Source organism: Lithobates pipiens, unplaced genomic scaffold, assembly GCF_037356315.1.
Source record: "Lithobates pipiens isolate NorthernLeopardFrog02 unplaced genomic scaffold, aLitPip1_a1.2 Scaffold_16, whole genome shotgun sequence".
In the NCBI taxonomy this organism is placed as follows: domain Eukaryota; kingdom Metazoa; phylum Chordata; class Amphibia; order Anura; family Ranidae; genus Lithobates; species Lithobates pipiens.
Window position 1 is genome coordinate 383,824,484 of NW_027507748.1, and position 27,577 is coordinate 383,852,060.

At 44.0% G+C, this 27,577-nt stretch overlaps 1 protein-coding gene across 8 annotated transcripts in view; it reads right to left on the bottom strand.

Moving 5' to 3' along the window:
* Positions 1 to 589: 589 nt before the first annotated feature.
* RPH3AL (rabphilin 3A like (without C2 domains)) overlaps positions 590 to 27,577 on the bottom strand; it is a 296,941-nt gene continuing 269,953 nt past the window's right edge. For 7 of the 8 annotated variants that reach the window (XM_077482240.1, XM_077482244.1, XM_077482239.1 and 4 more), the window contains 2 exons: positions 24,457 to 24,510; positions 590 to 4,266 (listed from right to left, as the gene is read on the bottom strand). In XM_077482240.1, coding sequence (XP_077338366.1) covers positions 4,232 to 4,266; positions 24,457 to 24,510 — 89 coding nt within the window. In that variant the 3' untranslated portion in view covers positions 590 to 4,231. The remainder of the gene's footprint in view (positions 4,267 to 24,456; positions 24,511 to 27,577) is intronic. The other variant, XM_077482242.1, reaches the window with a different exon arrangement.

The following is a 27,577-nucleotide window of genomic DNA, read 5'->3' on the forward strand; positions in this document are numbered from 1 at the left end:
GTGAAGGAGGGAGGAAAAACACACAAACAGCACAATAAAAAAGAGGACTAATATGTACACTCAAGGAAAAGAAGGGAAAGGCCTAGGAACATTCCTTTGGCTTATTTTAGTGGTGTTGCAGTACAAAGAACTCAACCAAAAAAAAAAAAAAAAGCTGCTATGTGCAAGGGCAGTGAGAAACTGCAGTATGGTACTACAAAAAAGAAGCTCAAAAACTATACTGCACTATTAAATTGTTGTAACCCGAAGCTACAGCTTCTTCATCAGACCAGATGGTAGTTGTAGCTTCGAAATGCATTACCATTCCTTGCCACTGTGAATAATCACATTTCCTGTTCCTGTGAAGTCTCGACCAGCTGCTTCTTGTTTCCTGCCTCCTGGTTCCCAGCATTCTCTGGATCCCTGCCAAAGCTTAATTGAACAAGCTGAAGTTAGGAGCTAATTGGCTACCATGCACAGTTGCACCAGTTTCTGAGTGATCCTGTTTTAGAAAATCCACCCCCCTGTGTCTTTGACTCCACGATTATTTTACAAATTCTTTCACAATTGATAACCAAAAAAATGTTCAGTAATATTTAACATCATAAACCATTTTTTTAAACATATGTTTATTGTATTAGTATTTATTCTACAGCACACATCAGATTATTTTTGAAAAATTCACAGTTTTAAACAGCTGCATATTTTTGAATTATGGCACAATTTCTAAAGCATCAATCGAGTTGATTTACTGAAGACAAATAGTAGGGTGTTTGCTAGCTTAGTAAATGAGAGGAAGCTCTGTTATCTTCCATCATCCAATCACGTACCAGCAAAAGTTCCACTTTTTTTTTGTTTTTTTTATTTTCCTTGCATGTGATTGGGTATTCTTTGCAAAGTGAAGCTTAGTCTTATTTACTTTTTAAACCCTGCAGCAACTGCACAGTCTAATTGCCTTTGGTAAAGCAACTCCATTGTGTTATAACCTGAATGGAAACAAGAAACAATACCTGTACATACAATAAATATTATTTTGATAATAAAATACCTTAAAACAATGACAACAACAACTAGTAACGTTCTTTTGGACTATAATAAACAACTAAATCTACTATATTACAAGACAGTTCAAGCAAACAATATGAACTGAAATGCTTAGCACACAACAACTTGTGGAGTCAACAAAATAATCTTACAATTCAATCTGCCACCAACTAGCCTTGTATAATATAAAACTAGCCTGTGGCAATTTGCTTCAGCAAATGGAAAAGTGTAATTGATTGGGTAGAATTGATTTTGTGACTGAACAGGTGATAATTATTTTCTAACAACTAATCTGATTTTTGTTTTCTTTTCAGAAATAGCTGTGCAGCTTATGGAGCATTCAGTGCACTAGACAATGTAAAATGTGGCACCGTTTTTATTGGTTCAAAAAGGAATGCATCAAACATATGTAGCACCCTCTAGCTCAGGGGTAGGCAACCTCGGCACACCAGCTGTTTTGAAACTAAAAATCCTATCATGCCTCTGCCTCTAGGAGTCATACCTGTGATTGTCAGGGTCTTGCAATGTCTCACCACAGCTGGAGGGCCAAGGTTGCCCACCCCTGCCTGTACTAGGTGTAAATAGGTTCAGCCGTTAGTGTAGGAAAATTTGACTTGGCTGAGAGCCAAGCCTGGGTTATAAATCTAGGTCAGGTTTTAGTGGCTCAGGGGCTGGATGACTCATTCAAACAGCTTTTATGGTGACTCACTCTGTTCTCTGGAACACTGGGGAATGTTCTAGACATAGTGGGTGGAAGCTAGGAGGGGCTATCAGAAATATGTATGAGGTCCTCAGCCAATTCACAGTAAAGGGCTAGCAGGCGACAGGCCTTCTCATAAATAGGCATGAGTTATGCCCAGCAGGGGCAGTTGGGTGGAAGATGGTGTGCTGAGGAGGCTGTCGGTGGCCCTTGAGGGTGCCTCCTAGTCTGGACAAACTGATCTTGGACCTGGGGCTTGGGTGCTGGAAGATTCCCCCAATAACATATAGAGGAAACTCTTCTTGGAGGCATGAGAGCAAGGAGAGAAGACAGAGGTAGTAAGTCAGCACATACACAAGATCTCCTGAGAGTCAGCCGGGTGGGCTGGTAAGTGTCAATCTGGACTGTGGAGAATTAGCCTGGAGGACTATTGAAAGGGGCAGCTGCAGCCAGGTGGGCTGGCAGGGCCTGAAGAGGTGGTGCTGGGATCAGTGACCATAGAGAAGAAGTTCTGGGAAAGTGTGAGCTGTGTCACCCTATCTGTTCTTCAAGTATTGGGGCTGCGAGTCCCTGCCTGTAATGGGCCTTTGTTACAAAATTACTACATGGTGACATAGCTGAGATCTGCAAGCAAGTGAGAGCTGGAGGAAGAAGAGGAGCTGTATATAAAGACTGTATATAGGAAGCGTTGTCCCTGAAGTTGTATGAAGTGAAATGGGCATCTCATAATCTCCCATCCCTATCCAAGTTATATCCCTCAAAAAATAAGAAAAAAATAAGAAGAAATAATAAGAAAAAACAAAAACAAAGGACTGTTGTTTGACTCTGGAATGACTGTGGAAATTTGTTGTGCCTGGCTGTGAAGGGTGGGGGATCCCATTCTACTTATGGCGCAGGGGGTGTGTTACATATTAAAACATGCTCAAACATAATGAAAATTCCTAATCCCAAAATTCTTCTAACTTCATGTAATTCACAAACAAAGTAGTGCATGCAGCTATGGCATGTGTGTTTATTTGACCCTGGCCCTTGAAGTCAGACGTGTAAAGAAGGTTTTACAAGAAAAAGTAAAGTGAAACTTCAAGCAAATATTGAAAAAACAAAAAACAAACCTTTAGTTATGTATGCAATAAAAATCATAAAATACATTTTAAAACTACTCAAATCTATTTTTATTAATTACTTCCCTGTATTCATCTGCACTGGAAGAAGGCCAATCACTGTTGCTTGACTACATCAACCTGTTGCAATGTGTTAATTGTCAAAAAAGTAGGCTGAGGAAGGTGACTAATGCAGGCCATACATGGTCGAATTTCGAACAAATTTTCTATTTAAAATCAGAAAGTTTTTTTTTTTGTAATCCAATGGTGCCACCATTGATTTTCGAAATGCAGCCGACCAAGCCTTCAATTTCACCTCATGTTGCTACAGAAAATAATTTTCGTGGCCAGGAATCTTCTTTTCTCTCCGTAAATTTTCATTTCTTGCACAATTCTCCCATCTATTAGAAAATCGTTTGTTTTTCCCAAAAATTTCCAACATGTCCGACTCCTCAAATTTGATTGCCGCACGAAAATTGGCTGTTGCCATAGCCCATTAATAGTGCGAAATTTGTGCGAAAATTCCTAGATACGATTTTCGAAAGAAAATTCTTTCGAAATTCGAACTGTGTATGGCCAGCATAAGACAGCCCACAGAATATAGAGAGCATAAAACCCATTAGGCAACATTTTCCCATTGAAATCTCCCAAATGCTGCAGAGCTCACCTTTAACTTGTAGGATGTGAGGGTGCAGAGGGAATAGGTTTGAAGGTGCAGAGGGCCCCCTTGAGATTAGGTGTGTAAATAAAGCTCTACAGAAAAATGTAAACTGTAACTTTGAGCAAATATTGGAAGATAACGCATTTGTTATATATTAATAACACATTTTAAAATTATTTTTAAAATTAACTTGTACAATTTGAGAATGTCCACATGGAATATGCATATAACAGAGATTTTGAGATAATGACTTTTTGCCTGGAGTTTGGCTTTAAACTGTTCCCACTTGTAAAGCTGGATATTTTGTCACTTACTTCCCTTACATCCAAAGATTGTAAATCACTGGCCATACCCTCTCTATAGGTAAAGACGTTTTTTGTTTTTTTTTATTCAAAAGCTTTAACACAATTGCTACACATTTTGTGAGCTAATCAAAAAACACAAATATACAGGTATAACATAAAATTTAAAAAATCCTTCTACAACTCCAAGAAAAGACAAGGATACCTTTATAATATATTCTAAAACAAGTTAAAAATGATAAGCTGTATTTTTTTATGAAAACAAACTTATTAACAAGCACTGATTTCCTAATGAAATACTTAAATGGACGTTCCTCCTGGCTGCTGCAGAAAACACAGGACATACAGCGGATTTATTCATGGCACTTAATGTTGCAAAGTCTTCAGTGATGCAGTTGGTGTAAAAATGAAAAGTCTACATGAGCTCAAATCCTTATTCACGAATTTAGCGTCGTAAATTTGCATTTCCACGGTGTTTTCCTTGATGGGATAAAGCATAAAAAACATAAAAATTATCCACACATGCTTTATGGATATGTTTTATTGCAATGCATGCAAAAATTTGATCATTATAACAGTGGTTGGTTATGAACGCTGGTATTCTTCACATTTGAAATACATTTGTTTACCTCAATATTACTTTTCACAATAGTTGTGATATTTTCTAGACATAAATCATTAACTTTGTAGTGTTCACTTGCCTAACAAAAAAATGTGCAGTGAATATCCCCTTAGTGATAACAGTAAAACAATGTTGCACATATTACAAAGTGATATAAAACAATCCCAATCCGCATACAGTACCATCAAAATAAAATCCTTCTTAAAAATAAAAATAAAATAAAAAAAAGTGTGTTTCTTTAGTCTAATTGTGGTGCTCGCACCATTCCTCCACCTCAAACTGAAAATTCACTCACCATTTTATTTTACCTGTGACGGACTCTTATATATTTCAATGCTGAAATCTTCCAATTATATATGCTCCCTTTTTTTTTAATAATAAATCTTCTCCATTTCACTTCCATTAAAATAAAAGATAAAAGTACTAGTAGTGTAAAATCTTTAGCTTAATAGCATTTAAAAACCATAAAGTGATGACTCACATGATACTAGTACATACATGCATTACATAAAAAAAAAAAAAAAAAAAAGACATCAATACTGCACACAGCTTAGTCCATTCCCATGGCATGTCAACCCACAGTCTAAAGATTCTTTTTTTTTTCTTTAAATCCCACATCTCAGGATGGAGAAACTGTACAAACAATCCCATCTTAGTACAGAAAATATCCCCTGCTGTACTATTGTGTTCTGATAGGGAGACGGTCCTCCCACCAGAACATTCCAGTCAGCGCACTCACTCACCCATTGGCTGGGAGCCCTGACCGGGAGCCGATCCACAGACCATCTTCGCTTATGACACTTCAATAGAAGTCGGCCATAGGGCCGGTCTTTGTTGGACCGGCTGCCGTACACACGGGCCAAAATGCCAGTCGGTTTCTATTGAACTAGCCGATGCTGCCCAACATTCGGCCCGTGTATAATAGGCTTACATTTGCATAAATAGAGTCTGTCCTGACACGTTTGGTCAAGAGATGACTTCATCAAGGGTACATCTCAGTTTTACATAGCACTGCTTAAGCCCTAGTTCACACTGATGTCACTTCTGATGCATGGAATCGCATTACAAGTGAAATAACATGAGTTTTTGTGGAAGCCGTTCACATATATGCAATGCAAAGTACGATTTTAAAAAGGGTCCTGTGTGATTTTAGTGCAGTGCGGTTTGTATCTCCATTGACCTGAATAGAAATGGCATGCAGATCGCTTATCTGTTCTAAAGGAACACAACCCAGTAAGTTTTCTGAAAGTCTTTTCTTTGTTCTTCTCCTCCTATCCGGTGGCGGCTGTTGCTCAAAATTCTTTTGGGTGGTGGGGGGGGGTGTTGCAAACAAACTGAAAAATGAACCTGTTAGTCATCCAGGGCTGTAAATGGCCATTTATCAGGTGATTATGTATAATTACTGCTAGATAAAACTGTGCCCATCATATGCAGTCTCACTGTGCCCATCACAATAGGCCAATCACATCCACATTTCAAGTAAAATAAAACCATTTAAAATAAGGTGTCTCAATCAGAGTCCCTCTTTAGAGCAGGTGTCCCAATCAGGGTCCCTTTACACCAGGTGTCCCCAGCAGGGTCCCCCTATACATCAGGTGTCCCCATCAGAGTCCCCCTATACATCAGGTGTCCCCATCAGAGTCCCCCTATACATCAGGTGTCCCCATCAGAGTCCCCCTATACATCAGGCGTCCCCATCAGAGTCCCCCTATACATCAGGTGTCCCCATCAGAGTCCCCCTATACATCAGGTGTCCCCATCAGAGTCCTCCTTTAAGTCAGGTGCCCCCTTTACATCAGGTGTCCCCATCAGAGTTCTCCTATGCATCAGGTGTCCCCATCAGAGTCCCCCTTCAAATCAGGTGTCCCCATCAGAGTCCCCCTTATATCAGGTGTCCCCATCAGAGTTCTTCCTTTACATCAGGAGTCCCCATCAGAGTCTCCCTTATATAAGGTGCCTCCGTCAGAGTTCTCCCTTTACATCAAGTAACCCCATCAGAGTCCTCCTTTACATCAGGTGTCCCTATAAGAGTCCTCCTATACATCAGGTGTCCCCATCAGAAGCCTTCTTTACATCAGACATCCCCATCAGAGTCCCCCTTATATCAGGTGTCCCCATCAGAGTTCTTCCTTTACATCAGGTGTCCCCATCAGAGTCCCCCTTCACATCAGGGTGCCCCATCAGAGTCCCCCTTCACATCAGAGTGCCCCATCGGAGTCCCCCTTCACGTCAAGTGTCACTCCCCTTCCCTCCTACTCCAGCATCCACCTTCAGACCAGCCAGAAATGGGAAGTGATGGCATGGGACACGCCAATCACTAACCACAACATTCTAAAGGAAGCCAATAGAGCTTCTTGTTTATAAACACATCATGCTTCCCATAGAATCTGTGTCTCCGGCTTCCCACACACACTTGAAGGGCCATTATTTTTTTGATGAGTAGCTTTGGGTGGGGGGGGGGGCAGCGCCCCTGTGCCCCCTATCGATGAGTCGTCGCCACTCCTATCCCTGGACCACTTGCTAAGAGAGAAAAGGAGGGAATGGCAGGAAGAGAGGGAGAAAGAGATAGAGATAGAGATTGCAACTGCATCCGGATCGCACTAAAAATGCATTAGAATTGCATCTGAATCGCACAGCAAAACTAATTGAACTCACATCGCATCAGTGTGAACCCAAGCTAAATATTATATGTATTTAAGAGAAGCGACCTGCTGCAGTACCAAGTAGCAATGGCATGCTTCCATCCCGGGTAAATTGTATAAAAAAAAAAATGGAGGGCAAGTGGCACTTTAAATGAAGCATGTCAATTGAAAATAAAAATAATAAATACATTTGAGTAGATGAAATTATTTAGATTTAATTTATAATCAATAACCCCTAGGGGTAGCCCATGATCTGAATGCATACAATGGTAATACAGTAATATAAATATAGATATACAATTAATATATGTTCATAATAATAATAATAATCAGAAAATCTGGAGTATAGACGAATCAAATTTTTTATTTTATAAATATTATATGTGTAAAACCCAACATAATTGGGTTTTACACATATAACTTTTATTTTAAATCTGAGCATGAGCTGTAAAAATCAATACCAAGCCCAAGACTTCAGTACTGCATTGTAGACTTGCCAGATAGTGCAACAGTTTCAGAGCATTTTCTCCAATTCCAGAGCTGTGGCACCACTACTGGTATTAGCGGTGACAACTTGCTTTAAAAAAAAAAAAAAAATGGTGAAAATTTACTTGATATATCACCTTCCATTGAGATTGGCATCCTGGCATTTCCAAACCTCACAGTATACTAGGTCTCTTACAGCAGAGCATTTTTTTTCTACAAAATTCAGACCAGTAGCACAGCCACCTGGACCAATTCAGTCTCTGTAGTCTTATTAGTCATCACTGTTAATTTTGAATGCAGCCTCACTGTGCCCCAACAAATGCTCCCACTGTGTCCCAAACGCAGCCACTGTACCCATCAATTGCTGCCACTGTGCCATCAAACGGAGCCACTGTGCCATATCAAATGCTCCCACTGTGCCATCAAATGCTGCCACTGTGCCCCATCACATACGGCCACTGTGCCCATTGAATGCAGCGACTGTGCAGCATCATATGCAGCAACTGTGCAGCATCATATGCAGCGACTGTGAAGCATCATATGCAGCCACTGTGACATCATATGCAGCCACTGTGACATCATATGTAGCCACTGTGACATCATATGCAGCCACTGTGACATCATATGCAGCCACTTTGCCCATCAAATGCAGCCTCACTGTGTCCTATCAAATGCAGCCTCACTGTGTCCTATCAAATGCAGCCTCACTGTGTCCCATCAAATGCAGCCTCACTGTGTCCCATCAAATGCAGCCTCACTGTGTCCCATCAAATGCAGCCTCACTGTGTCCCATCAAATGCAGCCTCACTGTGTCCCATCAAATGCAGCCTCACTGTGTCCCATCAAATGCAGCCTTACCCTGTCCCATCAAATGCAGCCTTACCCTGCCCCATCAAATGCAGCTTCACTGTGCCCCATCAAATACTCCCACTGTGCTCCAAATGCAGCCACTGTGCCAATCAATTCCCGCCATTGTGCCCATCAAATGCAGCCACTGTGCCATATCATATGCCCCCACCGTGTCATCAAATGCTGCCACTGTGCCCCATCAAATACAGCTACTGTGTCCATCTTATACAGCCACTGTGCCCATTTTATGCAGCCACTGTGACAATCAAATGCAGCCACTGTGACAATCAAATGCAGCCACTGTGACATCATATGCAGCCACTGTGCCCTTTAAATGCAGCCACTGTGCCCATCAAATGCTGCCACTGTGCCCATCAAATGCTGCCACTGTGCCCCATCAAATACGGCCACTGTGCCCATTGAATGCAGCGACTGTGCAGCATCATATGCAGCCACTGTGACATCATATGCAGCCACTGTGACATCATATGCAGCCACTGTGACATCATATGCAGCCACTTTGCCCATCAAATGCAGTCACTTTGCCATATCAAATGCAGCCTCACTGTGTCCTATCAAATGCAGCCTCACTGTGTCCTATCAAATGCAGCCTCACTGTGTCCCATCAAATGCAGCCTCACTGTGTCCCATCAAATGCAGCCTCACTGTGTCCCATCAAATGCAGCCTCACTGTGTCCCATCAAATGCAGCCTCACTGTGTCCCATCAAATGCAGCCTCACTGTGTCCCATCAAATGAAGCCTCACTGTGTCCCATCAAATGCAGCCTCAATGTGTCCCATCAAATGCAGCCTCACTGTGTCCCATCAAATGCAGCCTTACCCTGTCCCATCAAATGCAGCCTTACCCTGTCCCATCAAATGCAGCCTTACCCTGCCCCATCAAATGCAGCTTCACTGTGCCCCATCAAATACTCCCACTGTGCTCCAAATGCAGCCACTGTGCCAATCAATTCCCGCCATTGTGCCCATCAAACGCAGCCACTGTGCCATATCATATGCCCCCACCGTGTCATCAAATGCTGCCACTGTGCCCCATCAAATACAGCTACTGTGTCCATCTTATACAGCCACTGTGCCCATCTTATGCAGCCACTGTGACAATCAAATGCAGCCACTGTGCCAATCAAATGCAGCCACTGTGACATCATATGCAGCCACTGTGCCCTTTAAATGCAGCCACTGTGCCCATCAAATGCTGCCACTGTGCCCATCAAATGCTGCCACTGTGCCCCATCAAATACGGCCACTGTGCCCATTGAATGCAGCGACTGTGCAGCATCATATGCAGCCACTGTGACATCATATGCAGCCACTGTGACATCATATGCAGCCACTGTGACATCATATGCAGCCAATGTGACATCAAATGCAGCCACTTTGCCCATCAAATGCAGCCACTTTGCCCATCAAATGCAGCCACTTTGCCCAATCAAATGCAGCCTCACTGTGTCCTATCAAATGCAGCCTCACTGTGTCCTACCAAATGCAGCCTTACTGTGTCCCATCAAATGCAGCCTCACTGTGTCCCATCAAATGCAGCCTCACTGTGTCCCATCAAATGCAGCCTCACTGTGTCCCATCAAATGCAGCCTCACTGTGTTCAATCAAATGCAGCCTCACTGTGTCCCATTAAATGCAGCCTCACTGTGCCCCATTAAATGCAGCCTCACTGTGTCGCATCAAATGCAGCCTCTATTTGCCCCATAAAATGCAGCTTCACTGTGCCCCATCAAATGCTCCCACTGTGCCCCATCAAATGCAGCCATTGTGCCCCATCAAATGCAGCCATTGTGCCCCATCAAATGCAGCCATTGTGCCCCATCAAACGCAGCCATTGTGCCATATCAAATGCTGCCAGTGTGGCCCCTGCCCACCGTCTGTACTTGCCCTGTCTCTGTGTAGCGGTGGGACAGCTCCTCTATGTCTTCTCTCATCCTCTCCTATGATTGGACGCCCGATAAGCATTCAATCACAGCTCCTGTTTCAGCCAATATGGTGAAGGGTAACAGATCTGAGCACCTGATTGGCGGAAAGGCGGTTTAGTGTTAGAAAAGCAAATGAATATTCCCTTTCCTAACACAGCTGAGTGACCTGCAAGTGCTCAGCCTGGTGCTTGCAGGTCACCTTTTTTGTGCCTATTAGAGCCTATGGCTCTAATCAGGTGCTTAAAAAAACCTGCCACTGTAATTCAGGCGCCTGGCACCCGCACAGGGGGTGGCAGCCGTGGCCGTAGATAGATTCATGCAATGCATGAATCTATCTATTGGTGCTAGAGGGATGGCAGGAGAGAGGGGGTGGCGCCCGTGCACCCTTATGGACCCACCGCCACAGATTTTCATGGCTTGATCTACACCACACTATATTATGACATGTTGTGCTGTGTCTGAAATGGGACTTTTGGTCACTGAGATATGTTTGTGGCACTTCACAAAATCTGTAATGTGTCTGTAACAAAGGGGTTCCAGGTGCAGAGCTGCAGCACAGCTTCTCTACGAGCTCTTATACTGAGTGACTACAGTTTGACTGTACTGGAGCTACAATAACCACTTAAGGACTGGAAAGATTTGCCCCCTTAATGACCAGGCCATTTTATGTGATACAGCACTGTGTTACTTTAACTGACAATTGCGCAGTATCCAAACAAAATTTACGTCCTTTTTTTCCCACAAATAGAGCTTTCATTTGGTGGTATTTGATCACCAATGCGGTTTTATTTTTTGCTCTATAAACAAAAAAAGGCTGATAGTTTTGAAAAAAAACAAAAAACTATATTTTCTACTTTTTGCTATAATAAATACAAAAAAAAAAAATTCTTCATCGGTTTAGGCCAATATGTATTCTACATATCTTTGGTTAAAAATAAATAAATAAATCTCAAAAACGGGAAAAATTAAATGGTTTGCGCAAAAGTTAGAGCGCCTACAAAATAGCGGATAGATTTATTGACTCTCTTTTTTGGTGATAATCAGCGTTTTTTTTTGTAATACTGCGACATTGCGGTGGACAGAACCGACACATTTGACACTTTTTTGGGACCAGTGCTATAAAAATGCACGGATTACTGTATAAATTACACTGGCAGGGAAGGGGTTAACACTAGGGGGCAATCAAGGGGGTAAGTATGTCCTAGGGAGGTGTTTCTAACTGTGTGTGGGGGGGGTGGACTAACTGGAAGTACAGAGAGATCACTGTTTCTAATCACTAGGAACAGACGATCACTCTGTATTCCCCTGACAGAACGGGGATCTGCTTTGTTTAAATTGGCAGATCCTCATTCTGGCTCTCTGTGGAGCGATTGCAGGTAGCCTGCGGACATCGTGGCCGCCAGCCACGTGCATCGGTTCCGTCGCTGTGTGCACCCACTGTATTTGTTACACAAAGCGCCGTACCAGTATGGTGATTCACGCAATAGAGCCGACCTTCTGCTGTATAATGATGATGGTTGGTCGACAAGTGGTTAAAGAATAACTTACATGGTACATATACAGGGTGTAGCATGTAATATGTTACAGATCACCAGTCCCCTGCTCCTCCCAAACCCCTGGTCTGACAGCTAGCGGAAGATAGTCTCCCTCCTGCTGGCTGTCACAATGTGCAAAAAATGCAGCTGTCTGGGGCTCTGGTGTTCTGTGAATGGGAAAACTAGAAGGTCTGACAGCTTTTGCGGCTATCGGCTTGTAGTTCTCAATTAACTACCACGGTGCTCTTTAGCGCCATAGTAGTTTATTAAAGAGGACCTACAGTCATTTTTTCATCTTTCCATTTATTAAATCTTCTGCTCTTGTTGTTTTAACTTTGGATAGTAAAACATTTTTTTTCTGTCAATAAATACTTTATACAGCCCACTTCCCGTTTCTTGTCTTAGGCTTATGAAATCATGTACAGCTTTCTCTCTCCTGAGAGTTTGCCAGGATGGGAGTGGGGATAAGGGTCAATGAGAGCTACAGAGCTGGAGGTGTGCCTCTGTGTGTCTGTGTAAATCCAGGAACTGAACAGGCAGCAGCTTCAGCTGCCCACAGTTAAGATGGATGCAGCCAGACTCAGTGGAGGGAGATTTCTAATGCATATTTGGCAAGTACAGAATCACAGTATATATAAAATAATAAGCAAAGTGGTTGGAGAGAAGCTTCAGAAGGGCAAAATGTTTTTTATTACAAATTATGTGAACAGACTGCAGTTCCTTTTTAAGTCTTCCTGTCACAATGTAACTGCCTGGCCGTAATGGAGATTCGACCAGACAGATACACAGACAGTCTGCAGGACTGTGGCATTACACCCAAGATCTGCTGATGGTGGGTGCAATGCTTGACAGGTCCATTACAATAAATAAATAAATAAATAAATAAATGCATATTTTTTTAACTGCAGTACTGACATCGTCCATTAGGGGGAGTGTTAAACACACTTCTTTTTTTTCTCCTGCCTTTTTAGTGTAGAAGAAGCAATACAGCCCCCGTTTCTTCTATACCTTCAGGATCATTCTGTCTCCAATCTATATTCACTACCTGATTATACTTTGTCATCCTACCTGGAAATGACCCTCATCAGCATCAGTTGCTTGGGTTGGTGAGGGCAGGCCACACTTTGTGCCTAGTTCTCTGCTACGCACAATTTTTGCCTTAAGCCTTTACCTAGTGACTACTTTCACTAACCAACTTAAAGAGGAGGTCCAGCACCCCCACAAACATTTTTAAGTTAGCAGCTACACATACTGTAGCTGCTGACTTTTAATATTAAGACACTTACCTGTCCTGGAATCCAGCGATGTCGGCACCCCAGCCAATGTTTGCATGGCTCTCGGGTGCTGCTGCCCCTATTGCCTGTAAGGGAAACTGGCAGTGAAGCCTTGCAGCCTCACAGCCGGTTCCCTACTGCACATGGGCGAAGTGCACTGCACTTTGTGAATGGCCAGGTGTTCTGCCTAAATAGCCAACACGTCAAAAGCTCCAATTACGTCACTTCTGGGGACTGTCCAGCAGCAGATTTCGAGGAGTTGGCTCCACTACCCATGCAAACATGTACCCGACAGAATAACAGAATCCCTGTTGGATTTTCCAATCGCCGCAGTGTGCATGTGCAAGATACATCACTAACCTTTTTTGAAAACTCGTCAGTGATTGGAAGATCCAACAGAATTTCTGTTATTCTGTCGAGTGCATGTGCGTGCAGGGGCAGTAGAGCCCCCACCCCCCGAAAGGTGCTAAATGTGGGATCGGAAACCACATGTGTGGCACTTTTGGGTGGAACTCCGCTTTAACCTGCACTAAACGACTTCCCAGTTGGTAAGTTGCCATTACTCCTCTTTTTTCCTTAGAAGATGGGTGACTAGTCTTCCTTCATATTTTTAGTTAATGTTTGTTCATTCAGATGACAGTTTCCCCTTCTTGGGATTATCTGCCCTGATCCAGAATACCAGGTTGATCATTGTCATTTCCTTGCAATGCCCTCTTACATTTTGGTACATTTTTCTCCATAAAACCTTTTTGCAGGCCTTGATTCTAATAGAATTCCACATCTGTTTTTTTTTTTATTTCTTAGTGTTTTTTTGTTTTTGCCACCCAGTTGAGCTACTCCCTCATGCTCAGGACTTCATACAGTCATGTCTCCCTCAATGTATGAAAAAAAAAAAAGAAAATATTCTTGTTCTACTTACTGTAAAATCTGTTTCTTGAGAACCTGCCCTTCTCTGTATTGTATGCACTGCATGCTAACAAACCTAACTGTTGGAGTCAGGGTTATATGAAAGCTGGCGTTTGGCTTGCTGTGTCCAACCCTCCTGAAGGTGGCAGTATAACCCATATGTCCAAGAGTTCCTACAGCTCTGTGTCCCATAAGGACACAAAATTTGGGATTCTCTTTATTTTTATTTTTAATGGTAATGGTAAACAGGACATATAGTGAGGATGAATCTCCCTAACGGGGGGCACAGACAATCCCCTATCTAATCTAATCTAAAATTTAAAAAAAAGTTTTGCCTTTAGTTAAGGTTCTGGCTCTGGCAGTTTTACTGTGCCAGGTTGGTTAAAACTACATTACTGTGCATGATCTCAAGGGGTCCGGGGGTGCCAATGCTCGTGATGACTGCTGGCCATGAGCGATCGTGACCAGCAGATCCAGAACAGGCTCTGTGTAAACACATACTTCCCTGTTCTGTTCTGACAGGAGTGACAGATCGTGTATTCCTATTAGCTAGGAACCACGCTATGTCACTTCCTGTAGTTAGTCCCTCCCCCTTCAGTTAGAATCACCTCCCAGGGAACATAGTTAACCCCTTCACCGCCCCACAATGGGTTAACCCCATTCACTGCCAGTCAAATTTTTACAGTAATCAATGCATTTTTAATCACACTGATCGCTGTATTAATGCCAGTTGTTTAAAAAATTTGTCAAAATTGTCCGATGTGTCTGCCATAATGTCGCAGTCATGATAAAAATCGCAGATCGCCGGCATTACTAGTAAAAAATAATAATAATAAAAATGCTATAAATCTATCCCCTATTTTGTATATGCTATAACTTTTGCACAAACCAATCAATATACGCCTATTGCGATTTTTTTTTTACCAAAAATATGTAGAAGTATACATATTGGCCTAAGCCGAGGAAAAAAATTGTCTATATATATATATATATATATATATATATATAAATAAATATATAAGAGGGCCAGTATGGTGGCCCGTAATTATGGGAGGAGCCCAGAGGGTATATAATCAGACCACCCACAACGGTCTGTGTCGGTTCCAGTGCAAGGTACTGCACATCAAGGGGCCGACTCTTCTCAGCTCCCTCACGGTCGACTATCTGTGCGTCCAATCGCAGGTGCACTTCGGCTTCTTCGTTCATGGTCTTCGTCGGCGGTTCCCGCTCATGGTCGCAGATAAGTAGTATCCGAATCTTTTCATATCATGTGCAAACTTGCGGCTTATCATGCTTACTATCCTGCACCCCTTTCGCAAAACCTACCTCTGAGTTGTTGACACTCATGTCCCGACATCTTTCGGCACAGGCATAGTACATTCGTAAATTCCTTCTACCAAACATAGGATTCATTCAAAGATCCAAGCCTCCGAGTCGCTGTCGGTCGTTCTCCAATATCACTCGCCATAGGCTTCACTAGTTATAAGATTCACTGTTCTCATCCTTTTTTGAGATAAACAGGTATTGTTTGTATGGGTTTCTGTGGCTGATTGAGGTGTAATTAAACCCACCTGATGTATTTCCTGCACTTGACTAGCCTGGGGGGGATGGGTGGTTGATAGGTGTTTGGTTTCACAGTAAGGAATGGCATACACTCTACAACCAATTCGTATCAGATACTCCTTACTGCCAATTTATATCAGATTCATCTCATACATTTTTTAAGCTGATTCGTGTCAAATGCATTGCACAGGCTGACTCTGCCAACTCACTGCGTGTCCACGTAGTTGTACCTTTGAGATCGGTTGTATATCTTCATCGATTGTCCCACGCTCGGACCGCTACACAGTCGCTGTTGCAGGTAGGACTTTGTTGTTACCGCTCCTCTAAACTCTAGTAGTTACGTTATCATGTTCGTTTATCATGTTCGTTTTGCAAAAAGTCGCACTTACGCCACCGTAAGTCTTTCTATGTCATCTTTCATGTATTTCATGCTTTCTACCCAACGCGGGTTTACTCGAGCCGTTCACTTCACGGCGATGCGGTCAAATCCGACATTCAAGCCCCTTACTCACCTCGCGTCTACGGCCGATTCGAGTCTAGTCGCAACTTCACTTCTATGTTTCGGATCCTTGGCGATCACAAAGCCCCTTCACCTGCCATCACCATTTAGTTGATTCGAACCCAGCCATATCATCGGCAATACGGTCAGATCTGTCATACGAGCCCCGTAGTCACCTCACATCTATGGCCGATTCGAATCTAGTCGCAACTTCGCTTCTATGTTTCGGATCCTCGGCAATCACAAGCCCCTTCAAACCACCATCACCATTTAGTCGATTCAAACCCCGCCATATCATCGGCAATACGGGCAGATCTGTCATACGAGCCCTGTAGTCACCTCGCATCTATGGCCGATTCGAATCTAGTCGCAACTTCGCTTCTATGTTTCGGATCATTGGCAATCACCAGCCCCTTCAACCACCATCACAATTCAATCAATCCGAACCCAGCCATATCCTCAGCGATACGGTCGGATCCCATATATGAGCCTCTCAGTCGCATCTACGGAGGATTCGAGCCTAGTCGCAGCATCGGCGCAACGATTCCAGTCCTTGCCAAACGCAACTCTAACAACCAAGCCGAATCCTGTTGCATCTCCGACTCAAATGAGTCAAATCTTTCGCAGACTATTCCATAGCTATAACCCAGTTCAAACTAGTCACATCGACTGTACGAATTCAGCAGTACTTACGTTTGACTTTCTCAGTCTATCCATACATGATCATACAAAATTCTCTCCACCAATTTGCTCAGTGTTGCGCATGGTCATTCCTACATAATCACATTTCCTCTATAACCTTTTCTTTCGCCTTTCAACAAAGCTCCTTGCAATCGCTGCAAGCATAAATGCAATGGCTCAATGCGGCCACTCATCTCCAGTAGCAACACGGCTGCTCTACTCATTCCTACACACTTATAATTTAATTTATAGATTCAAATAAAGCTGCTTTCTTGCAATCTCTGCAATAGCTTAATAAGGCCACTCATCTCCAGTAGCAACACAGCTGCTCACCTCATTCATCCATTCATTCATTCTCACCTCATAATTCAAATAAGGCCGCTTCCTTGCAATCGCTGCAAGCATTTCAGCAAGTGGCTCAAACTGCCACTCATTGTCTCCAGTAGCAACACGGCTGCTCATCATTTTCTCTGTCGCTTTCCCCTTTTTAGGCCAGTTAGAACACCAGTTAGTCTACCCTGCACCAGGTTTGGACAGTATCTCCCAAAAAAAAAAAAAAAACCATTGTCGAGGGCTTGCATCTTCACCAGTGTGCCAGCTTTGCCCCAAAGAGCTCTTTGCAATCCCCCTTGTCAAAACAAAATTCTCATGTCACCTTACTACAGGCTCCCGGTCAACTCAGTTCTCGACCCCAACCAGTCGACTTCACAACTAGTGCATAAAGTCAGGTGTTTAGTTCAATGGGAATTCCCCCTTTCTCTTAAACACTCTTTCACTACATATTTTTACTTCACATACAGAATTTGACCTGCTCCTGAGGCGTTAGCAACTGTCACATACTTCTGTGCACTTCACTCTGTTTTCGAAGCACAAGCCTTCAATACGCAGACAAGGTCGCCTAATCTCCATACTTGCTGGCAGTGCAAGCATTAGTAGACCGAACCCACGTCAATTAACTACAGATCGCAACATTCCTACTTAGTATACCAGACTTCAGCTACCCACCCCAGTCCGCCCTGGGGCGCTCTGGTTCATTAGTCTGTGCCAAGCACAGACTGACACCCGAGCTATCAGTTACCTAGCCAGTCACCTCCTGGCTCACCTCGGTTGTCACGCATTCTTTTGAGTTTTCTAAAGTCACACTCAACAGCGCTCGAGCGCAAACCAACTGTCACTATGGCTGTCGTTCCTTGTCCTATTCGTCTTGTTTCCTTCCGCCTTTCATCTTATCTACCCAACACAACTATCCCCTCCTACCTTTGCAACTTACCTCAAACATACGCACCCCCCCCCCCCTTGCTTTTAGTTGATGCCATGTCGCAGGCAGACAGTGAGGACTTTGCCTCAGCCCTGCCATCACCCTTTACGGGCTCAGCAAGCGGCGGTTTACAGTCTCACAAGAGCTTGGACCAATAAAAAAAAAAAAGAAACTCATAGCAGAACGGTGTCGCAGGAGTAAATCCTACCCTGCCGCAGCCAGGAAACCAAGCCTTTATGCTACTGTTTCCACCGCCAGTGGCAGCCCTTCCAGGCACCACTTCAGTCTATCTTCTTTGCGACTACTCAGCTGCACTCCTGGGTAACCACACTGTCAACAGCAGTCGCCGAAGTCCAAGCAGAGTGACAGCCCTGGAAGTACGCCCAGCCGTGCCCCTACCAGCTCTAGTCACCACCGTCATTCCCTACCTTCACTTACAGATACACCCAACTTCTGTACCATCGTCTTCCCTGCACACCTTGTCCTAGCAGGGCATCTAGGAGGACATCTTGGATGACAACGACGTTAACTTAGCATCCCTCCTCATAGCAGTACACGACTTGGCCTAGAACAAATCATATTCACGGGGAGATGTCTCCGTCATCCTGAAGGCCAGAGACCCTTTACTTAATCGCAAGCTCACTGTCACAGAGTTTGTGCTGGCCTTGGGGACAGTCAGAGACATGCTAGGCAGAGCAACCCCAACAGGAGGGTAGAATTGGACCCATATCTGCATGCAGCAGGTCACAAGTACGCAGGATGCCCATCCTTTGACTATCACCGCTCATTTTCAGCCAAGGCAGCAGCCAGACTCAATGGGATCCTTTACCTCCCATCTTTTAGTGTTTCTCTTCCAGGTAAAGACCCTGACTAAATCCTTAAATTAAGATGTGCAAGCTATAGCAGATCTGCCCATGGGAGTCGAATTTCTCACAAATTGGAATGGCATGCCAATGTGTATTCCCTCAGCATCTCTCTCTTCATCTCAGGTAGTCATGGTCACCACAGCCTCCACAGGTCCTCGCCTCAATTTTGGCCAAATTGGGTTTATATGGCCATGGCCGTCAGAAATCCTCTTGATTCCTGGGTTCAGTTAGTCCTCCTCTTTGTTCGACCTCTACCCCATTGTCGCAGCAGCTCAAGTCTGGTGCAACAACTGGGCAGGACAAACAGTGACGTTCGCCACAGACAACCAAGCCACAGACAGTATTATGAATAAAGGAGGTCCTAGTAGCCTGCCATCGTGGCCTTCCTGCGCAGGCTGGTGCCACTATCCCCACAGCACCAATCTAAAGTCCTATGCGTCCACATCCCAGACAAACGCAATAATCTGGCCGAAGCACTACCCGTTAACTTTGCTTCGTTATTTTGCAGGAACCTGGAACCGACCCGACCATGTCTCTTATCCCACACTGGTCGTAGCTAACCTCGGATTCAAACAACACTTTCACGACGCTACCTGCCTTATTAATCTTTCACTATCTCACAACACCCTGAAGGCCTACCGTGCAGCCTAGAGGTTCTATGTCAGGTTACTAGCCTCAAACCCCAGAGCAATATCAAGAGTTCTCCATCACATCCTGGTCTTCATATTATGCCACCACACACAGTTGGCATTGTCACACAATACCTTAGACCCCACTGAGCTGACATCCAGTATTTCATCCCCTTATGAGATCCTAACAAACCGTCTTGTTTGCCGCCCATACGGTCAAGACCATGTTATGTGGTATTCACAGGCAATGACCCCAAATCAGTATCAACAGCTACCCGTCACCAGCGCCATATTCCGAGACGTGTCTTTTATCCTGCCACATTCCCCTTTGGCTAAATTCAGCCTGGTCATTCAAGCAGCCATCTACCTGGCTTTCTACAGCTTCTTACGCCCCAGTGAATACTGTCACCATCCCAGTTGTAAAGTGTTACGTAGACGCCACCTCACACGCCATCAGACTTACTTCATCTTGCTCCTCAGGGTGTCCAAAACACAATAGTCCGGTCCAGGGGTTGACATCAAACTTTTCCAAACTCTCAAAGCCTGGTGACCCGTGTCCATCCTAGATCAATTTTTGGCCCATATGTTTGATCCCTCGCAGGACAGCCCATTACTACCATTCCCGATTAGTACCCCAGGCAGCAACCAGTTCATTAGTCACGTCAGGTTCCTTTTGAACAAATTAGGCCAGGACCTTGGTCATTTTCTTGGACATTCTTTCGCATTGGAGCAGCATCAGCAGCCTCACGAAACGGGGTCCCAGTCCACGCGATCAAAGATGGGCAGGCAGGAATCCACCTGCTTTACTCGATACATCTCCAATCCACAAGTGGAAATGTCCTGAGCCATCAGCAACTTTGCCCCATAGTGTCTTGTTGTACATAAATTAATAATTACCTCCCTAAACCAAGTCTTTTGCGGCCTTCTCTTGGCATATCGCCCAGCAGACCAGGGCTCACCGCCCAGCTTACCAGGGCTTACCTTACAGCAGACCAAGGGCACAATTCAGGTCTATTTTATGTTGTTAGTCTTGTGACGTGTTTATGTGTTCTTTCATATCTCTTAGAGCGGAGGGCTCCGACCATAAATATATAAAATATATATTTTTTTGGGGATGTTTATTATAGCAAAAAGTTAAAAATAATGCGCTTTTTTCAAAATTTTCACTCTTTTTTTTGTTTATAGCGCAAAAAATAAAGACCGCAGAGGCGATCAAATGGCACCAAAAAAAGCTCTATTTGTGGGAAAAAAAGGAAGTCAATTCTGTTTGGGTACAGCAGCGCACAACCGCGCAATTGTCATTTAAAGTGATGCACTGCTGAATCGCAAAAAGGAGCCTGGTCAGGAAGGGGGTAAATCCTTCCAGGGCTGAAGTGGTAAAAATATACATTTATTGCTGTATTAGAGTGCTACATTGAATTTGTGCCTATTAAATCTGCCTGTAGATGATCTATTATTGGTCATTCCACCCAAAAGTAATTTCACTTTATCTCTCATGAAAACCAGTACTTTTTACAAGTACCTGCACTTAGTGTTTAGGTCTGCCCACATGCTGCAGCCATTTTATAGGCTTTTGGACTTTTTCTGTTGGAGTTTTTATGTTTTTTAAAATAATGATGGAGAAGTAGGGCCCTAGCTTCTTTGGCCCTACTTCTGGGGAATCACAGTACTGCACTTTGTTCTGCCCTTCTATGATCCATATTCAGCTGACAGTGAGCTAAAGCCCACTGCCAGCTGATGTCACTCAGCCGGTTCAGGCTCTGGAGAGAACCCAACTATGAGAGCCCGAGCTAGCCGCTCCTACCCCTTCCACAGACCAGGGCTCACACTGGAGTGACAGAAGAGCAGAACAGAGAGCCAATGACTGACAGTCACCAGCTCTCTACTGACTGTACAACAAGAACACCATGATCAGCAGTGTTTGATCACTCAGTTCTCAGTGCCAAGGCAATGGTGGATTAATGCTGCATCCACCTAGGTGAGTATGAAAGTTTGTTCTTTTTCATTTCCCCCACTTTTCTTTTAAGAGAGCAGTAGAGATGTGAACTACAGCAAGGTGGTCCAACCACTTATCAAAAATCAGTTTTTGGTTGACTGATCTCTTAACATCGTTTTTACCCACTGCATCGTACATTGCCAGAAATAGGCTTGCTATGTGCAAATACAGTGTATCAGAAATGTGCGTGGGAAGAATAAAGATTAGGGGAAAAAATCTTATCTTTGCATAAAGTGTAACGTTCTTTCTGCTTGGTACATAAATGTTGCCAGCATGAAATACACTTAGCCAGCTTCATGTTTTCATGATCACATCCATTAATCAGGCTGCAAACTTCAGATAATCACTCGATGACAAACAGAGAATGTGCACGGTTGTTCTCAACAGTAGACCTAAAGCCATCAATTTGTCTGATAAATCCTACCGAGGGCCTGAGAAATGATGATATTAGTAAAAAACAATCCCCATGCACTTACAGGAGCATAATGGAGGGGTCGTCTGGGAATATTGCATTGAACTCATTTAGTGTGGCCAATTTACTCCTCAGCAACATGTTTTTTTTTTTTACTTCCGGGCACTGATTTAACATGCTGGCTATTCAAATTAGAGAACTCAAAATAACCTTGAATGACTTTTAAACCACTTAAAATGTGACAGGCGCACTGAGAACAGACAGAGATTTACCACGTTTCCCTTGCATAGATCAAGTCTGAAATCTGTGACTTAACGAAGGGTGTAAGAAAGAATTTGATATTGATTCTTAAATTAAATTATGTATACCTGCTGAATCTGCCTTGTCCATGCTTACTATTAAAAATATGTAAAACTCTAGAATAACGTGGTTCAGTTTGTATTAGCTCATGGAGATCAGGGTGGTTCAATCTCTACCAGAAAAGTTTCTATAACTCAAAAAAATTTTGGTTTAGGTGGAGTGAAAAAGGAATAAAACTGTCAGTTATTTTTTTTTTTTATCTGTCTCCACTAAAGACATTTTCCTCAATTTCCTGTCAAAGAAATGCAACAGGAAGTTAGAGAATACCTTTCCCCTCTGAGGCCCCTTTTCGCGGGAGGCTGAACCCAGTTTTTTCAGTTTTTTCATCCCCTGCTGAGCTGAGCAGACAGATGATAGACCTATGTCTTTTCCACTTATGCAGAGTGGACGCAGACACAGCCGGATGCAACCGGACCTGCTGTCCATTTACACATGACTGCTCTAGACGGAGGGGAACAGATCCCGACACTTTTTTGCTGGATTGGATTGAACCCGAAGCAAGCCGGGTGTCAATGTGCATCCTACTGCCTGTAGAAGAGAAAAGAGGGTCCGATCAAGTCCAATTGAAAAATGTACAGCCAGACCCAAACAGACCACTCGTCTGAAAGTGGCCTTATACAGTTATGTGAATACGTGTCCCTATTGTAAGATGTCCCCTCACTTCCTGTCTGCTGAAAACTATGATTTTGGAGAGCGAGAGAGCGAGAGAGCGAGAGAGCGAGAGAGCGAGAGAGGGAGAGAGGGAGAGAGCGAGAGCGAGAGGGAGAGAGGGAGAGAGCGAGAGCGAGAGAGAGCGAGAGAGAGCGAGAGAGAGCGAGAGCGAGAGAGATTCCCCAGCAGGGATAAAGATAGTAATAAAAACCTGACAGGAAATCTAACTATTTCATTTTCAATCTAGGCTATAAAGACAGTTTTGGCTACATCCAACCTAATCACACCACAATTCACTTGTAAGAGTTTTGCGGTTTTAAATCAAATCAGATTCTTATTTTAAGCCATTTATTGTTTGTTTGTTTTTTTACTTTTGCCAACTACAGTGATGATAGGGCAATAGAAAACAGTGATTTAGTGGACTTGTATTTTAGCCTTAAAAGAGAAATTCATTTATTTATTTTTTCTCTTTTTAAGAATCATACTTACCTAGGAGGATGCAGCATCGGTCCAATGCTGCATCTGTCCCCCACTGGCTCTAAGACTGAGAACTGAGTGATCAAACAGAACTGATAGCTCAGTTTTCAGATTTCTGTGTCAGTCACCAGCTCTCTGCTCTGCCCCCCCCCCCCCCCCCCCATGCTCACTGGAGCACAGGGCTGTGGAGGTGGCTCGTCGAGAGGCTGAGCCAGCTGCTGGTCCAGGGTTGTGGGTGGATCCCGATCACATTGTCGCGATTATTCCCCAGTTCTGTGACATCAGCCTACAGGAGGCTTCAGCCCGCTGTCTGCTGAAAACAGGTCACCGGAGTGCAGAAAAAACTGCACTTCTGTGGGAAGTACAGCCAAACAAGCTTTCACTGTACTTCTCCTTTAATATGAAGTCCCAAAATTATGGAAGGGAGAATGTCCCCTTGCTTGCACCCCAGCAACCATCATTCAGATAGAGTGCCATAAGGCTTAAATATGCTAACAACTCACTACGCCCAAAACAGAAAACAGTTGATCAGAAAAAATCTTAGCAGGGAGATCTGAGTATCTACTACTTGGCTTAGCAACACTTTGGTATAGTGTACTCCAAAAAGAGCTCAAGTCCGATGCAGCCCTGGCTTCCCCAGTCTTCGGTGCCTGGGAAGCCCTCACCACTAATTCAACTGAAAATGATTATGATAACACAAGGTTCTCTTAATTATCATAAATGGATATTAAAAAAATCATGAATATTGAATAACATGCTATACATATAATTCTGTAAGAGTAACAGTGTTTTAGAAAGAATTTCCTACACCATCATGCATTGATTTTGGTTAGACTCTGGTTGGTTAGTTGGTATGAGTTCCAAAAAAATGTAATAGCTAAAATGGTAATATATTAGTTTGGGATTAATAATGTTAAAAAAGACAATTCAACCCTGGCATACGCACCAGGATTGATGTTAGCAATTTTTTTTTAGTGGGGAGTTATTATAGAGGAGAAGGGTATATTTAAAGCAGTACCCAATTGGTGGCGCGCTGCATTTCTTCTTCTCAAGTATTGTGCCGTCTTCTCTTCTGATGAAATACATAAATATGTAATACTGAAATTTAGACTTATAGCAATTGCTCAATAACAACTACATTATCAACCTGGGCTTTGTTGAACATCATCTGTTACAACGGGAAATGTATGAAGCATTATTAGTATGATCGTGAAGAGTAACAGAATTCTCTCAGCGAATCCCAAAAGAAGGTCTCCATTGTCGATGTAATCATCTTAATTTTGTTTTGTATAGAATCTGATAGGGACATCCAGTGTGTAACATTCTAATCCTAGGATTAAGCCCAGCCTTGTGGGTAGCAAGGAGTTAGGGACAGCTGACCCACTATGCCTTGGGTTACAAGGCATAGTGGGTGTAATGCAAGGTAGATTCATGGGTGCCAGACACTTGAATGCAAAGAGATTTATTTTTGTCAGAAACCATGAAATCAGACCGAGACAGAGGTACAGTTAAATCACACTTGTTTAAATAAAAGTAAAAAGAACAAACGTAGTCAAAACATAGCCAAAGTTCAGTAACCGGAATGGATAGTCAGCCAAGCCAAAAGTCAGGGATCAATGTAGTGGAACAGCAAGCAGGATCTAGAGCCAGAAGGGATGTCAGCAAAGCCAGTCTTTAAACAGGAATGCAGGAGATAGTTTCTTGGGATGTTACCAAGGCGGAGGCAGAGCTCCTCTGGACTGGATGGCTTAAGTAGGCAGGACTGATGAGCAGGATCATCAACAGCTGAGTAACTATGGATAGAGAAGGGAGCTTGCAATTAGCTGCAAGCTGAACGGCCAGCTCAGAGAAGGAAGGGCTGAGCCCAGCCCTGACAATGTTCTCTTGAACAGAACTGTGGGAGAGAGGGTTTAGGCCCAGGACACCCTTTCATAGTTGCAGTGTGGGTTAGCAGACTCCAAGGCTTCTATAGGTAGACAGCCATGCAGGGAAAGGCATCCAGCAAGACACCAAATCTCCATGTGTAGGATCTCTGTCTTCTATGGCACAGTCTTATAACAGTTTCTAACAGAAGTTGTAATGAACTTCTGTACTTCCTCTACAATCACTTCTTGTAGATCTTCACTCCACTGAGCTCCCAGTCTCTCTCACTAGACTTGCTGATCCATTGCCTCTGGATCTCCTGAGCTCTTCCAGCCTTCTCACTGACTATCTTCCTCAAGTGTCACCCCAATGGCCCGCTTGGTCCCTAGCTTGGCCCACAAGGATGCTCTGCAAGCATCACCTTTGCTGGCTGGGTCCCTAGCTTGACACCTGCTGAAGCATCTCCAATTCTTAACCGTCCCCAGTTGCTGAGAATACTGCTCCGGTACTTGCTTCAGCTACCCACTGTGGTCCCGGATAATAAAATGGATGGTCCCTTATTGGTGACAGCTTCCCTTCTACCTCTGACCACGACAGGTTCTCCATCCGACAGAACCGTCACTTATGGTTGGACTGAAAGCCGCTGCTACGCTGCTCTCTCATTCCTGGATAGTCCCTCAGACAGCCTAGCAGTCAGATGTCCCTGGGATAGGCCTCAGGCTCTGGCATAGAAGCCCGGGCCAGAACAACACACGTCCATTCAGACAGCCATCCAGGTGGCACAGAACCCAGATCACCTGACCTCACCCAAATAGGCTCTCCCAGCAGGCCAAGGGACCCATGAAGATCCCTGCCCATTGGCTGAAACACCCTATCTATTCCTAATCTGTTCTCGCAATGCCCTTGTCTTATTGAATGTCACCAGATACCCGGCCATCTAGTGACAGAAGAGAGAAGTGCAACAATTGCAGAATTAGGGTGGAATCAATTGATCCCCTAACAACTGGCCAAGGCAACTATACCTGGCAGGTAAATGTATTAGTAACCAGTGGCGTAACTAGAACCTTCAGGGCCCCGATGCAGGAAACCATGGCGGGAACCCCCCCCCCCCCCGACCTCCGGACAGGGCTCTTTTCTCCGAGCCCGATGGTGGAACAACAGGGCCCAGTCCAAGTGGGTGGCTGCATATAAAGGAACCGATTTAAAAAACATCAATTACAGCCACTGTGCCCATCAAACGCCACCACTGTACCATCTAATGCCACCACTGTACCATCAAATGTCACTACTGTGCCCATCAAACTCTGCCGCTGTGCCCATCAAATGCTGCCAGTGTACCCATCAAATGCTGCTACTGTGCCCATCAAATGCTGCCACTGTGAATCCCCACCACCCGCTCAGTGTCTGCCCGCCACTTACCCTGTCTTGGTGGGGCAGCGGGTAACGGCCATGAGCGGGGTCCTCCATGCAGCTACTGCCATCCTCATCTCCCGTCCTCTCCTCCTGATGGGCGTCCAATAGCTGCACCTATCGTTTCAGCCAATCTGGTGATGGGTAAAAGACCTGCACACCTGATTGGTGGAGAGATGGTTCAGTGTTAGGAAAGTGAATATTAATTCACTTTTCTAACACACCTGGGTAGACTGTGAGCGTCAAGCATGGCGCTCGCAGTTCACCTATTTTGAAGCCTATTAGAGCCCATGGCTCTAATCAGGTGCTGCAAAAACACCCCCGCCGCTGTAATTCAGGCACCCGGCACCCCAAAAGGGACCAGACACCTAAATATGGGGGTGGCAGCGGTGGCCATGGATAGATTCCTGCTATGCTATGCATGAATCTATCCATTGGTCATAGAGGGGGTGGAACCTGTGCACCCTTTTGGATGCACCGCCACTGATAAACACATGCACACACACATGCATACATACACATACATATATGAACACACACACACACACACACACACATACATACAAGCATGCTCACACACACACATACAAGCATGCTCACACGCACACATACAAGCATGCTCACACACACACATGAGCATGCTCACACACACACACACACACACACAAGCATGCTCACACACACACACACATACATTAATGCTCACACACACACACACACATACATGCATGCTCACACACATACAAGCATGCTCACACACACACACACACACACACAAGCATGCTCACACACACACACACACATACATTAATGCTCACACACACACATACATGCATGCTCACACACACATACATGCATGCTCACAC